The 16,348-nt window shown below is 33.8% G+C and overlaps 1 protein-coding gene across 3 annotated transcripts in view; it reads right to left on the reverse strand.

The window, feature by feature from the left end:
* CSMD3 (CUB and Sushi multiple domains 3) overlaps positions 1–16,348 on the reverse strand; it is a 613,513-nt gene that overhangs the window by 32,105 nt on the left and 565,060 nt on the right. For all 3 annotated transcript variants that reach the window (XM_010404839.4, XM_010404843.4, XM_010404841.4), the window contains 4 exons: positions 11,044–11,226; positions 9,273–9,449; positions 5,416–5,595; positions 1,553–1,726 (listed from right to left, as the gene is read on the reverse strand). In XM_010404839.4, coding sequence (XP_010403141.2) covers positions 1,553–1,726; positions 5,416–5,595; positions 9,273–9,449; positions 11,044–11,226 — 714 coding nt within the window. The remainder of the gene's footprint in view (positions 1–1,552; positions 1,727–5,415; positions 5,596–9,272; positions 9,450–11,043; positions 11,227–16,348) is intronic.

Genomic DNA, 16,348 nt, shown 5'->3' on the forward strand with positions numbered 1-16,348 from the left:
ATCTTCAGCTAAAGGCTCTATGGAACCAAGCTGGGAACTAAATTTCTGATGTCAAAAAGTGCTTAAAGATGCTCATTGAGAATGACTTTCACCAGCTCTCTCTCATTTCTGCCAGATGGCAACTAGTTTAAACTCTTCAACAAGCACTGGCTGCCAATTGTTTTCTCTTGCAAGCCAATGGGTAACCATTGCACATCAACAACATTCAGATAATGTAATCTGCATGAAATAGCCTTTAATTCCCAGGCAGCTGCATTCCATGCTAAATATACCGTTTAAAAATTTTAAAGGTAGAGCCCACTTTTTCAGAGTATATTGCAGTATTGAGTATTCCAACTTTAAAAATCATAAATAGCTTGTGGTATCCAAAAATGAATGAAGGACACCATATTTCAATCAAGAACAAATAATGAAAATAATTTTTCATAGTCTCAGATGTTCACAGTATAGTGGACTCTAGAAAAGCTCTACATAGAGAATTTAAGCAACAAAAAGTGGTCTTGTTCTTTTTCTGCCAGAAACAATGCCCTTCATCATGTTCCACCTCTGGCACACAGAGTTTCAGCAGCAGTCAAAAACTGTTGTTGATGATATGAGAATATAATTGGGGAAAAAAAGAAAAGAAAAGATGATCTATATGATATGTTTTCATGGTACTGGGATATAGCCAAAATAGAGAACATTTTTGACAGGGAGAGATGAAAAAAATAGTGAAAGAACAGAGAAGTGCATTTTGCAACATTTAGCAAGCTACCTGGCAAGCACAGCTACTTGGCAAGTTCAAATTAAATTTCAGAGACTGTAAAGCCATGAATATATTATCCTCTTCCAGTCAGACTCCTTTTTGAAGACCATTACAGAGTGGTATAATTATTCTACAAATAACTACAAAACCTCTTTCTTCAGTTCAATCAACTGAATATCCCTCAGAAGAATCACAATCACTTAAAAAAAAAAAAAAAAAAAAGAATGGGATTGGATATTGTAATGAAAATTGTAGCAATATAAAAATCCATCAATGTTATTTATAACTTTAAGATTAATAAAATTTACTGCATAAAATTATATGTTAATTTACTGCAGGGTGAAAATTAGATAATTGTCACAGAATCACCCAGAGCCTAGTCAGCATTACAGCCAGAAAAACTCCTCTGTGACATCACAGGGAGGAAGGATGAGTAATGAGGAAATAAAAGAGATTATAATGAAAGTTACCTTATCGCATATGCGTCTGGATCTGAAAACAAGACAGCACCTTTTAATCTTGAATTGCCTTGGATTATGTTATACATATTGCCTGTAATTTTTTTTTGTGTGTGTGTTTGTGTCTAAGGGCTCCTATATGCTGACATAGGGTTTACAGATATTCCCATGACCTTCTTAATGTACTACTAACATTAAAATTTTAGAAAATTTTAGAAATTTTTAGAAGGATTGTAATTGTCCCCAGTTTGAAATTAATTGAGCCACTGGGGAAGGGAGGGGCAAAACTTTAGAGCAAAAAGCAATTATAGCTGAACAGCAAAATACAGACTATAATGTGAATACATACGTAAGCACTGAGGTACTTCACCGCTCCATGTTCCATTCCCAACGCAAGTCAAAACAGCAGGAAAAGAGAGTTCATATCCTGGAGAGCAGACATAGCTAATGCTAAATCCCCAGTCCAAGTTTGTTCCTTCCAACCTTCCGTTAGAGATCTGCGGAGGAGTTGGGCAGGTAACAGCTGCAATAATTTCAAAATAATTAGGCCCAGCTGCTGTAAATATCCCCGGTGTACACAGTTACTAGAAGAACCATATGGGCTAATTTCACCTTTTTTAGAGGACAATACAGTCAGGACATACTATCTTTCTCACTGTATTCTTGCCACATTTCCTGAAGTTAGTACTTCTGGTTTCCTTCATTTAGGAGGCAGTGGATGACTGATGAAGTGTCTTAAATAAACCAGGATACTGCATCAAACCAAATAGGAAGACTACCTAAAAATCAGTATGGAAACTATGACGTGTACAACATTTAAGATACGTCTGGTAATCTACTACAATGTTTTTTGTCTGTTAAGACAACATAGAGTACAATTATATTTTATTAGTGTGGCAATAATCAAATATTTTCTTCCTGTTGACCAGCTTAGGCATTTGCTAGATGTTAATGCATAGGGATGAAATTCCAGGACAACTATTCTAAAATATTACTTGAAAGCCTGTTTCTAAGTACCACAGTTTGGTTACTATTTGCTTTATGAGTAGTTCATCACCAAAAAGCATCTAGTTTCTAGAAAGAGTGAGAAAACGTAAGGATTTGCAACTCCTTGAAACTGTTAGTGTTGCTACCCCTAAGAAGGCCAAGAAGAAGTATTTCAGTATATTTTTTAATCGCCAGGCCTCCTAAGAAAAAAATAGAAACATCTTCTTTTCAGCTGTGGGCAAGAGGACTGAAAAACAGTACAGGAAGGCAGTAGAAGTAGAGAGATACAACTGTTGTGATGAAGATAAAAGTGTTATTCACTGGATAGTAGTGTAGTAACAGAAAATTGCTAATTGAAAGCTTAAGGGGGAAAGGTATTACAGAAACTAAATGAAAGAAAACCTGAACCAAATATAGAAAGGGTGACATTTAGGCCAAGTTGATAGAATGAATGTGTTAGACAAAAGGGCAAAATAGAGAAAAGTTTGGAGAAACTGTGCTAGCAAAAGAGAATGAAAGCAAATAAAACTAATACAACTTAATCTGGTAAAGCCAGTTGGGATAAATGAGAAGATGTGTTTAAAAATTGATCAGAGAACACACAGGTCACAACAATGGAAGAAGTTAAATGTTGCCCCCATAACCTTTAAACTTATGTTTAGAACAGCTGTTATCTTGCAGGCTTAAAACAATTCAGAGGCACTAGATGATGAGTAATGTGTATTTGAATGCAACCTGCAGAAGGTTCGCTATGTACCATCTCTCCATCCTTATTATTCTCTTCAGTGAGAGAATCTCAATTTTGTACCATAAAGATACTTTGCAGCACCATTCATGGCTGTTTCAGGATACTAGTATCAAATAACCCTTTGCCAGTCAATAAACACAATCTAGATTTTGGGGCCTTGGTTTTGTCCCAGAAAAGAACATGATAGCTTTTGCCACACTTTTGTGGTGTTTTAATAAAAGTAATTCAAAATAAGTACCCTAAGCAGCAGAATTCTGTCCTCATTCTCCAAGAGCTTCACAAATAGTCAAAGGTCTGTATATTTTAACCTCTGAGCTGACTAATAAGGGAGGAAATATTGGTGAATAATTGGGAAAGTAGAGAAGAAGTAGAAGAAAATAGATGTAACATCAGAATTTAAGGGTAAGAAAAACAAAACAAAACAACACCCAGCAACAAGGCAGAATGCCTCTTGATTTTGGTCAGAGAGTTAGGCATAAATATATACCACAACATTCTCAGTTTAAGAACTACAAGTCTATTACAAACACAAGTCTGCCGAAAACACAGTTAGAATATCTGAATATTTAGTTGCAGATGAGCATGCATCCTTTTCCAACTAGGCATAGCAGAGCAGTATTTGTATCTTCCCTTTCAATGGCACAGTGACAATTATGCATCCATATCTGGCCCAGTTCATTTTCCAATTATTTTAACTAAATAGTACCAAAGGACCCTGGCACTCCATTCTGACAGTAAAAACTACTTGTTATGCATTTTACATTACTGCAAATTATATATTATTTTAATTACACTATTAAGTTATCTAGTGTACATACACAAACCAACATAAAGTAGAATGAAATTCTGAGAACACTAGAGATTCTGAGAACACTAGAGATTCTTCATAGGATTATTATTTAGCATTTAGACAAGCCTTAAATATGTATGACCCAAAACCAGAAAGACTCAAAGATAATTGGCAGTAAAATTCTTTCTTTGTATAATTCTGTTTGAATCAAATCAGAGTTAGATCTCCTTGTCCCAGTTAGGTGTCCTGTAGACCCTAAGAATTTGAGGCTGAGAGACTTTATCATGAATACTTGTTCTGTCTTATGATCTTCCAGCTGTTGACTTACAGCCACTCTTGGAGACTTGGAGACTTGGTCAATAAGACCACTATGGCCATTCTTCTGTTCTTAAAATCATTTTTCAGTTGAGACTGAGACTACCTATGAGCACAACGCAAATAGGAAAAAAAAGTGAAATGTCAAGAGGTTTTCAAAGTTTGATGTCCTTAAGAATGTGTCAGGAAAATAAAAAATTGATGCTGTCAAAGGTGAACTAGAATTAAACTGGACTTGATATTGGGGGAACTGTGTTCAGCAAGGAAAGTAATTGCAAATATGGTGGAGATTTGAAATTAAATTGGTCTAGTTTGACAAATAAATTCAGGGGAGGAAAAAGACTGCCACTTAGCAGGTATGTTACTTTTCTTCCTTAAAATGAAACAGAAGGAAGATGGATAAGAACAAAGTAAGTACAAATGTAGCTAAGTTTTGAAAGAACAGAGAACAGACATACTTAGTGTGAACCCAGAAAGAAAACACCAAATGGTAATGCTAATTTTCCACAGATGTAGTATCAGGACGAGTGAGAAAAATTACTCTAGAGAGAAGTTGTTTTAGGGTTTAGAAAGTGAGTTTCTGAGAGAAAATATTTTTGATGAGACAGATAAGTTAATCTTCCAGTAATATTCAGATTTTCTGCTGTTAAAATTTTAACAGGGTACATTAAAAAACCCCAAACCCAACAACAACAACAAAAAACCCCCAACAAACAAAAACCCCAGAAAAATCAGGTATGCAATTTGAAGAAGAGAAAAAAAGGAATATCTTGAGATTAATCCTTTCAGTTTTCACAGTAGAGAAAATAACATGAAGCAGAAAAATCTTTATTGGGAAATTTGCAAGAAGGATTTAGTCTTTTTGTAGCAAGGTGATGCTTAAAGGTGCCCATCTAATAAAGGAGGGATGAGGAAAATCTCTTAGTATTATAGAAAAAGCCAGATTAATTTGCCTTTGACAGAGTTTTTATATATGTAGATCTTTCCCAGAGGTGTCTTTTACATGTTTGAGTGTTCTTTTTGTAAAAGCAGGGACATATATATGGCTATTTTCATATGACATGCTAACTGCAATTAACAAATCTAAACCATCATTTCATATAGGGTAGTTCCATTTAGCAGCAAAGTGGTAAAGTATTCTACAGAACTATAAAAAAATGGTTCAATATACTGTGCTTGTAGGAACATAAAAGGGAAAAGAAGCAAAAGATGAAGTCACTGTTTCTCCAGCCAAAAAAAATCAATTCGATGTATTCATATTAAAAATAAGTTTAGGTTTCTGTGGAAATACACAATAAATTAACAATTTGCAATAAACAGAGTAGGGAAATGTCACAGAAGAAATAGCTGACAAGCAAAATAAATGTTGTACCTTTGCATGTTGGGATTACTCCACTCCACGTACCATTGCTAGTACAAGTGCGAATTAAGGAGCTATTTGCTTCCATTGTGTAACCAGGTTGGCACATGTAAGTAACATTTTGTCCAACAACATAATCATCACCATATCTCATGCCATTGGCTGGGACTCCTGGATCTCCACAACTGATAACTGTAAGTAAATAGTTGAGGAACATATTTTAAAATCTAAGTGAGATTTATCTCTATGTGAGGGAAAAAAACATGACAAAACTAAGCATCGATTGGGGAAAAAAAGGAGAAGGAAAAAGTATCATAAACCTTATCTCCACTGAGAGAAGATAAAGATATGCTATCTTAATTAGCTGCCAAACATTTGTGGAGCTATATAATAGTTATATTTGGAGAACATACATACTTTTGTTCAACAGTAGTAGTAAAGGACTGTACAATTTTGATCAACAAAATTTCAAGATTACAAAATTAAAAAAAAAAGGCAAGAAACAACCCATATGCCACTACCACCCTTTGATATGCTCAAATTTTCCTATCAATTCAGTTTCATTTTTAAAAAAGTAGATGCCTATTATTTAGTTTACTTTTCTATGGGTATATTCTGAAAGGAAACAAAATCTGGAAAATTTGAAATATATGCCTGCAAAAGCCTCCCACTTTATAAATGCTCACATAGTTGCTATGTACATAAACAGTTGAGAATATTCAGGTGACCCCCAAACATGGGCTATGGCTTACATAAAAAACTAGGTCTATAGTACTTTAATGTGTGGGAGTGGTCGCAAAATGTCTTATGACTTCTAGTGTCAGGAGATAATTTAATCTCCTAATGACATAAAATACTCATAAAAGTTTTATGTCATTGTAATCTGAGAACAGTGTTAAAACAGGTAAATTTCCCTCAGATCTGGTCAACTGGATCTATGAATTTCTGGAACAGTTTTTAGAGTAAGAAATCTAGAGAACACTAGTGGCAATGATAAAAAGTGGTTGTTTTCAGGAAGAAAAAGGGGAAAATCTACTTAATACAAAATATAGCATCCCATGTGTTTTATGGTTTATTTTATAGTAAACTTGACAATCACCCTACAGCATTGCTATTTCTTCTGGAAAACTGTGAGAAGCAGTTTCCTGGGCAGAGTACATGCCCTGGCCACTTCTAACTCAATGCCAAAGCATGGCTGATGTGAATGGCATCCTGTCTGGATCCTGGTCTCCAAAATCACAGAAATCCGTGACTACATATTTGTGGTGTATTCTGTCCAGCTCCCTTCACCTAATAACTCGGGACCTGAGAATCCAAGGTATATTTAGTATGCCTTCTCTACAGTCTATCATGGTCTGAGCAGATACTAATTACAGAGGGAGCAGATACTAATTACACAGCATACATAAAATCTTAAAATGTCCCATGCAATCACTGTATGGATAAAGAAGAGACTAGAAGACATACCACAGGGTTATCTGAGTTAGCGTAAAGGTGGCTAATGTACTGATAAAGAAAACTGGAGATCAGCCTATTTGAGTTTACCTAGTAACACAGTAATTTCAAATTATTTAAAAACTAAAAAGCCATAGATTTTTCTTGGTCACTTTTCAAACAATATAGAGCTGGGAAAGAAAGAACTGTTTCTCTTATTTACACAAGTATTTTCAAATACTCTGTATGTTCTAACTTTCATTATTTGACATATTCCATTTACTATACTTAATGTGCAAATTTTACTAAGATTATCCTCAACATGTTTCCAGGTATACTATTGTTTTGACTGAATTAAAATATAAAGCTAATGCTTTTATCCTTTTTTCCTCTAATCTCTGTTTCATTTCAGTTGGACCACCTTCACTTAAGTCACTATGCTAGGCAAAAATATCTTAAATTGTTGCAGTGATGCTGACCAGTGACGAGCCAGTGAATCACAACAGAGTTAACCTGGGGAGCCTCAGGCCTGTGCTGCAGCATCCAGCGTGGTCTTCATACCTGTGCTGTGCCACACAGATCTCTTGTCCAGGGCACAGCCTCAGCCAGCTCAAGGCAACAGAGGTGCTACAGGCAGCCCCCACTCAGTGATTACACCTTGCTGGCTGCATGGCCCTGCTTTTTATTTAGCAGTGCAACAAGAAGCTCTCATGAGAACATTGTTTCTGTTTGACTGTAGAAATTATAGTGTTGTTTCTTTCTAAGAAAATCCTATAATGACTTGCTATGGTCAAGGTCTGTATGACATTGCTCATGGGTCAGTCCTGTTTGATGGTACACTGCCCAGAGCTCCCAGCCTGTACAGGAGCATAAGATTATCTATGCTATTCTCTTCTTACAGTGTCAGCTCTAAACCCCAGCATTTTCAATGATCTGCAAGAAGGAGCTGTAATAAGTATGGACTGGCTGTAAATTTTGGTAACACCTTGACTAAACAAGAGTGGTATATCCTGAATCTGCCTCTCTTTGTTTTACTAGGATACTTCTTCTGTCAACATATTTCAAGTTAAAATCTCATCTTTCTACCTGAGTAATGTGTCTTGAGAAGACTGTTTTGGCATGTGTTTCAGTAAAATGTTATTCTAAAATACAAGAAAAAAATATAGATGCAGTTGATATCACAAACTGCTGCATATAGGTAAAACCTTATAAAAAACCTTGTTGCCTTTGTAAAATCATGACTCAGGCCTGTTAATTCAGCTAAGGAGAAAAGGAGTGTGGGAAAGAGACACAGATAAATTAGGAGTAGAAAAACTTGCTGCATGACTGTTGCGTGCTCACATATGTATGTGTATGGTTGTTGGTTGAATTATGTTTGTTATGCCTTAAAACTGTGCAAACTGATAACCAGCTAATTGCTTAAAAAGGCTAGGTTTTTGCTATAAAGTGACTCTCCTTTGCACCTGCCTGGGGAATCTGCATCACTCCTTATCGCAACAACAAACCACCTTTATCTTTGATACAATTAATCTGGTTCTCATTCTAATTTGGAAAATAATAAATAATAAAAAAAACCCACTGGGCTTTCTCTCAGGCTTTATGACTGCAAAAATCCATTAAGGATGAATTTAAAAACAACACAAGAAGTTTTATCATCTAGCTTTTGGCTTCTATGTGGGTTGCTGTAAGTGTGTTCAAAATTTAAAAGCAGTTTGCTATACCTCTGATGAGGATATGTTTCTTCAAAATGATAGGCAGTCTCATGCATCATATAAATGTAAAATTTTCATAATTGCTACTAAAAGATGAACTAGGACATGTAATAAAGCAGGAACAGATGGGCTTGAAAATAAAGTGTTGCAAAATGCTCATTATGAATGTGAGAGATGCTGAAATAGCTTCTGTTAGTTGGGTAGCTAAAGGAAGTCTAAGGTTAATGAAAAGGCCAAACAGAAGATGATATGTGAAAATGGGACAACAGTTTTAACCTTGGAGTCACTATGAAAAGGATTCTCAAGTGTTCATTACAAGGCTTTTATTTTCTACCCTCTGGAAGAAGAGAATATTATACTGCTAATTTTTCAAGATGAAGCAAAGTGATTAAAGTAAAAATGTCTGGATATGTCATATCACAAAACATAAACATGATTGAATATATGTACTAGTAAAGAATTAAAGTAGGTAGATCATGTAACCAAACAACTCCCTTAAACTGAAAAAGCAGTCTATACATTTTACTATACTGTGCCTTTAAAAAACATATTATTCATAATACATAGCATTATGTTTTTAAAAGTATTTAGCATATAAAAGTATGTAGGAAATAGTGCAAGAAAAACCTGAAAATTTACTGGCACGTGGCTTCTATATTTTACTTTATTTATTACTTCAGAGGAGAGGAAAAACAAAGACTATTCTTTAGAAATGTGTCTTACTTGTGCAGTTTGGCAAGGATCCAGACCATGTTCCATTGGCAGTGCATTGTCTTACAGATGACCCAGAAAGTATGTATCCTTCCATGCATGAATAAATTACTGAATTAGAGAATGTAGTTCCATCAATACGAAGTACTTTTCCATTAGCAGTTGTTCCTGGATTACCACACTGCACAGCTATAAAGGAAAATGTGAAAAACTTTCAAAATGCAGTAAAAATGATTTTTGAAATAGGAAAAATGGGAGCAGGAACAATCCTTCTGCCAGCAACGTTATTTGGTAGAAATCCATTCTCTTGTCCTTAAAAATGTAAGTTTCACCACCTACTGATAAGGCACACTGTACAGTAAAAAACTGTGTGCATGAATTACTATTTTTTCCCCTTTGGTTTGTAGAGAAACATAACCTACAAATTTAGCTTTATAGTCTGCATTAGTGAAAAGCAAATTTAGCTGCAAAAACAAACTTCCAAGTATAAGAAAATATCTGATCTACAATTATAATTTTAGGTTTAATTTGAATCATGCATTTCCAGCATCACCAAAATATTCTTCCTAATTCAAAGCACTGAATGGAATCAACTCTTACTTCACAGGCAGATGGAACCCTGATGTTTCCCAGTTCTTTAATGCTCAGCCTGGGAATTTGAATGTGTCCTTCTTATGTGATTACATATATATACATCTAATCTATATGATCTGAACTAGAACAATATACCTGTGCCTGCACTACCCACACCTATATATATATCTGTAAACTATACTTACCATTTCAAGAAAGAAATATCATCAAAACTATCTTAAAATGTAAAAGACCTAATTCATTTCCCTAATAGATGAGGTCAAAGAAAAATAGCAGATGGTTCAGTTGGGCAAAGCATATGCCTTTGGATACCAGCATAAAAACATATAAATATAAATATACATACACACACACACACACATATATATATATATAAAGTATTTTTCTTAATGTAGTAAAGTCGACAATCATTCAGTAGAAAGGATATTACAAAACCAGTTTGTGAAACGTTTTTAAAACAAAATTACTTTTTCATACAGAAAACACAGTCAACAGTGATAAAGTAGAAAGTAAGAGTACAGGTTCTCAAATTATTTTCTTCTTTTCAAGACACTTTGATTTGCAAAAGAATCTGTTGGGAATTATTTCCTATCCTGAAGCAAGGTAATTTAGGCAATAAATGATTCTTCATAAATATCCCGTTATAGCTTTCTGTTATGATAATTCATCTACCTTGAAATTTCCAGAATTACTTTTTACAAATAAACTTATTTCAGCATTTTGTTTTCTATTGAAAAATAATAATGTCTACAGAATTATTAAATGAAATTTTAAGTCAACCATTTATACATTGATGTATAAATCTAAAGAAATCCTGACTCTGATATTTTCCTAAAACTGAGCTCTTTTTTCTGATATTCAGGTGTATAATTGTTGTGATTAAAGTTCAGGTTACGGTGAGATTTTTAAGTGAAACAATATTCATCAAAAAATTGAGTTCTAGAGGCTTATCTCTTTCTTTTCCTCAAAACCCGTAAACATACGGTTTCATGGGTGCCAGGAACTGGTTTCAAATTTGTCACCTGATACCAAGCCACTGCTATAGGGCAACAACTTATTGGAAAAAAATTAATTGTCCATCCAAAATAACTGCATCCCATTCACAACACAAAGCTGGCAATGCAAAATTGGTTTTCTGATCAACAGTATTAAAAACACAGTTTAAAAATTGAGTGGATCTTTGATTTACCTTTGCACTCAGGTTGTCTTCCTGTCCAGCTTCCATTTGCCAAACATGTTCTTTCTTCTGAGCCATGGAGGATATATCCAAGATCACAGCTGAAATGTATTGTGCTTTTAATTTTAAAATTGTTTTCTTCTCTAGACCCATGGCCTGGGATACCTGGATCACCACAAGAACCAGCTGTATCACCTAGATTTTAGAGCACAAAGATCAGAATAGGTATGAAATATTATTGTGATACTGCATGTATAATGCATCTCTATGTATTTATATATGTTTATATATATTATTTTCAAAAATCCCCATATATATCAGTGAGTGTGAGTCCCTATAATTACAAAATTACTTGATGCTCCACTAATTTTTTGTACTTATTTTATAGAAATACAGAAAAATAATTATAATTTTCTCAAATTCCCCTAATACCATGATAAACTTTTGATAACAGAATTATCAAACAAAATAGTGGAAAAAAAGACAAGCACAAAACCTTGGTCATTTTTCATTTAAAATATGGAATTCTGAGGAAAACCAAGGTCCTGATTACAAAGACAATTTTCTTTTTTGTGTGTAACTAGTTTTCATACAGTATTTCTTAGTTTTATGATATCACTAAATTTTGAACAGTTTTATCGTTGAATTACAGTTCTAGTCAACAATGTTACGTGTACTAGACATGAAGCATTTTCCTGAATTTTAGAAATGTTGAAACATCATGTCAAAACTGCCTGATAGCTAAAATCTCCCTCAGATATAAATGTTTTAGAAAATTCTAAGATAGAGAGTAATGTTAAATTTGTTTATATATAAATAAATAGATAATGTTAAATTCTATCTGTTGTATATAAATGATAGAATAATCAACACAATAATAGTGATAATAAAAAGTAATAATAGTATTTAAGATTATACATCTAAATCTTCAGTTATGATAACTTTTAGGAAGTTCTAGGTAACAGTATATGAACAGCAGGTCATTTGTTTGAATCTTAATATTTACTTAGTATCATCTATTTTGTTAGAGATCTTTAAGATCGTTTTCTATGTAAAAAGAGATAAAGGCATATTCTATTACTGAGTTTCAATACTGAAGAGCTCCACTGTTCAGGTTTTTCCCCATAGTCCATGTTTTTTTCCAACAACTTGCAAAAAAATTTAATGTCTTCTAGGAAAAAAATAAATCAAACATAATAATATTTTTGAGAGAATATCTGCATTACTTTGTAATTAGTTACACTATTGTAAGTAAAGATGAAAAATTTCAAGAATCAGGTAGAAAGAATTAATCCAATTACGTAAATAATGTGTTATGTAGAGTAGCCGTATTTTTCTGGGGTTTATCTAAGCTTAAATTGCAATAGTAAGAGAAATTTTTACACAGAAATAGTAAAAAATTTGCAAACTCTAAATACACAAAAGACCAAAAGTGACAAACTCATTATAGAGGGGTTCTATGAGAAGTTAGGACCCTGGACTTGTATATGCAGATAAAAACAGCTTCTGCTGCCTTCGTTGGCACTGTGTATGTGTGAAAATGCTGTTGGGAGTGAAGGGTTGGACACAACTCTTTACTGACAAAAGTACGTACAGAACCGCATAGTGAAAGAAGAGGAGTAGAACTGGCTTATTTTGCTTTGCTAACTAACATGCATGAGCAAATACTTGGCTTAGTCCACTATGACCAAGAAGTACATGGTACTATGTATTTAAATTATTTCAGAAATAATAAATATACTCAAGTATAAGGGCTTAACTGTCTGGTTCAAAATCACAGACTCAAAGTTAGGCTGTTCTCTGTTTACCCATTTCATTAGGTGACACAGATCAGTAAAGCAGCTTGCCAGATCTGTTAAAAAAGAAATTGCAAATCGTTCCAAATTATAGCAAAAAAATTCTATAAGCTTTCAAAAAAAATTATGTCCGAGGTACTTAGGTGACTTAACAACCCTCTAGTTTGAAAAAAGTCTGCTTCATATTTTTGAAATAATTTTTAAAGTTTTCTAGATTAAGTGGGGTTTTGTGTTGTTTTGGGAATCTGTATCTTATATTTTCTAGTAGTATATAGTTAGATTATGACAAAATTGGAACAGGGCCTACTCATTATTCTATACTTGTAAAGTCTCCACAATAATAGTTCAGTTTTTGGCAAGTTACTTGACATTATGCCTAAAAGAATTTAATTATGAAAATAGGTTATTTGCTATACCAGATAGAAATCACATATTCCTCTTCTAAATGAAATCACGTGTTCTTTTTTAATGCCTAATTATTACTGTGGACTATTAGACTTTTTATTTTAGGAAGGTTAACCACCAGCTCTTTTGATTGAAGGTTACAGAAATAATTTTTCTAAATGACTAATCAATCAGGATGTGATGGAATCAAAGAATCATAAAATATGCTGAGTTGGAAAGGACCCAAAAGGATCATCGAGTCCAACTCCTGGCCCTGCACAGCACCATCCCCAAGTCACACCTTATGCCCGAGAGCGTTGTCCAAACACTTCTTGAACTCTGTCAGGCTTGGTGCTGTGACCACTTCCCTGGGAAGCTGTTCCAGTGCCCAACCACCCTCTGGAACCTTTTTTCTAGCATCCAACCTAAACCTCCCCTGACACTTCAGGCCATTCCTTAGGGTTCTGTCACTGGTCAGCACAGAGAAGAGATCGGTGCTGCCCCTCCTCTTCCCCTCATGGGGAGGTTGTGTATTGTGATGAAGTCTAAGGGAACATATTTTTATTACCTCATGCAGACTCAACTAAATTATTTTTACAGTTAGTTATGAGCCATCCTTCACTCACATGTGTAACAAATTCTCAGTTGACATTTAATCTTGATGAAATGGAGGGTATTTAGACTACTTACAACCCTTGCTGTACTTATGAGGAATTCTACATTGCAAAAAATTTCTGACTCCATCTGATATGCATATGATGATTGAAAACTATTTCTGAATGCCAATATCTATCAATGGGACATGACAATTCCTTCTAGCTCAATTTCATGTGACAAGAAACTGTCATATGGATGATGTGACAAAATTTAGTTACCTTATGTTCACTGATCTAGCGTTTCCTTTTTTAATTTTTTTTATATATTAAAAGGACAAGCATGCTGTATCTTTTCCCAGTTAAATATTCTATATTATATGTTGTAAGTACTATCAACAAACATGCAAATTTTAAGACTTTAATATGCATTAAAAATTAAGAAATCAATTTAAAGGCTAATAATGAAAGCAGATGATTTTACATATTTTAGACGCAAAATATAGAAGTTCTGTATCATGAACTGCAAATTACTTATAATGAGAAAGCATTTCAGATATAAGCCTTGAAAACAAAATCTCAAAATTTTACTAAGAATTATAGTTTGGTACAGTACAGTTAAAGAAAATAAGAGTTTGTATTCTGTACAATCTGATTCATTAACATTTAAATGTTCCTATGTCAAGGAAATGTTTCTTCAAGTATTAAGAAAAATGAATTAGATCTGATTAGAGTTTCCTATGTGTAGGTACAAAAACAATAATTAGAAAAAAAAAATTTCATGTACCTCACTCACAATTGGTTATCCCAAGATATTTCAACACTTCTTTAATTTAGTAGGAGAAATACTATAGAATAGTCCTGTTTTCAGTAGGGCTGCTTTGATATTTTCATGTGTATTTTTAGGCTTCCAATCTGTATTCCTTGATATTTTTGTCTCTTTCTAAAATTATTTTTGAAATTCACAATTTATATTTTTAAATAGTTTTTCTTATTAATACTATGAAAAACTGCAATAAGTAGCCTTAGATTTTATTTAAAGAGGATTTTTTCCCCCAAACAACTATGGATTCACGCTAACTATATAAACACTTTTTATTAAAATAGTTCAAATTTTCAAACACAGGAATATATCATTATTTATTATATAAGACTATTTTACATTAAAGTTTGATTTCTAGTGCATACCTCTAAAAATCACAGGTTATAAGAACTTGATCTTTGTTCTAATTGTGGCAAATTTCCTTCTGCTTTATTCATAGAAAGTTTAAGGATTAAATTAGGTGTTCATTTTTCTAGGTTTTGTCACATTCTAGGTTCCTGAGAGTTTGCAGGAGAAGGTTCAGATATTGAAAAATTCTTCCAACACTTCAGAATTTAATGCAGTATTTTAACCAAGAAGTTGTATTTTAATATCTCATATTAATTTTCAACTATTTCTGTGCCATGGACTGTAAAATTTCATATTCTGAACCTGCAGTTGATAATCAGTTTGTAACTGAATACACTGAAGAGATGAGGGCAGGAGAAAAAAAAAACCAAAAACATTTGGAATATGTGAGACCTCCACTTGAACTACTGTATCCATTTCTGAGGTTTCCAGTACAACAGGAACAAAGACCTGTTAGAGCAGGTCCAGAGGAAATTAACAAATATGATCAGAGGGCTGGAACACCTCTGCTGTACAAAAAAGGCTGAGAAGATTTGGGCTGTTCAACCTGAAGAAAGGAACGCTTCCGGAAGACCTTATTGTGACCTTTCAATATATAAAATATAGAAGAAATATATAGAGCAGCTTTTTATCAAGGTCTGTAGTGACGGGATAAGAGGGAACAATTTTAAACTGAAAGAGGCTAAATTTAGATTGGGCATAAAGCAGATATTTCTTAAAATGTGTGCTGTGAGTCACTGGAACAGGGTGCCGAGAGAACTTAATGCAACACCCCTGGAAGTGTTCCAAGGTCAGGTTAAACAGGACTTTGAGTAACCTGGTCTAACTGAGTACGTCCCTTCTCATTGCAGTAAGGGAGGACTAGATGATCTTTGGAGGTACCTTCCACCACAAACCATTCTATGATCCTAGTGGAAGGTATCCTTACCTATGACTGGAGGTTGGACTAGGAAATTTGTAAAGGTCCTTCTGACTTCTACCATTCTATGATTCTATTATTTACTAATACTGTAAAGAACCTTGGATTTTAAGTGTGAAACTAGTATAGCATAGTCAGATTTGCATATCAGTTATTTTCACCTCTAGTTTTGACATAGCTCTAATCCAAGAAAATCATGTCACTTGTTTTCTTCTTACTTTCTGCCATTGAACATGTCTAAGTTCTCTGAATTACATAGCTTTAAATAAGATTCAAAACCCCTCTGATTTCTTCAATCATATAATGAAACATAAGCAGGAAAAGAAAGAACTTCCGCCAGTATTTACTGAGAATTAAAACTGATAACAGGGTTAACCTTTATCACAGTATTTGTTTACATAGTCTGTAATAACAAATGGGATTTAATCAAATCCCAAATTAGTGTGTGACTTCG

This window comes from Corvus cornix, chromosome 2 (genome assembly GCF_000738735.6).
Source record: "Corvus cornix cornix isolate S_Up_H32 chromosome 2, ASM73873v5, whole genome shotgun sequence".
Classification (NCBI taxonomy): domain Eukaryota; kingdom Metazoa; phylum Chordata; class Aves; order Passeriformes; family Corvidae; genus Corvus; species Corvus cornix.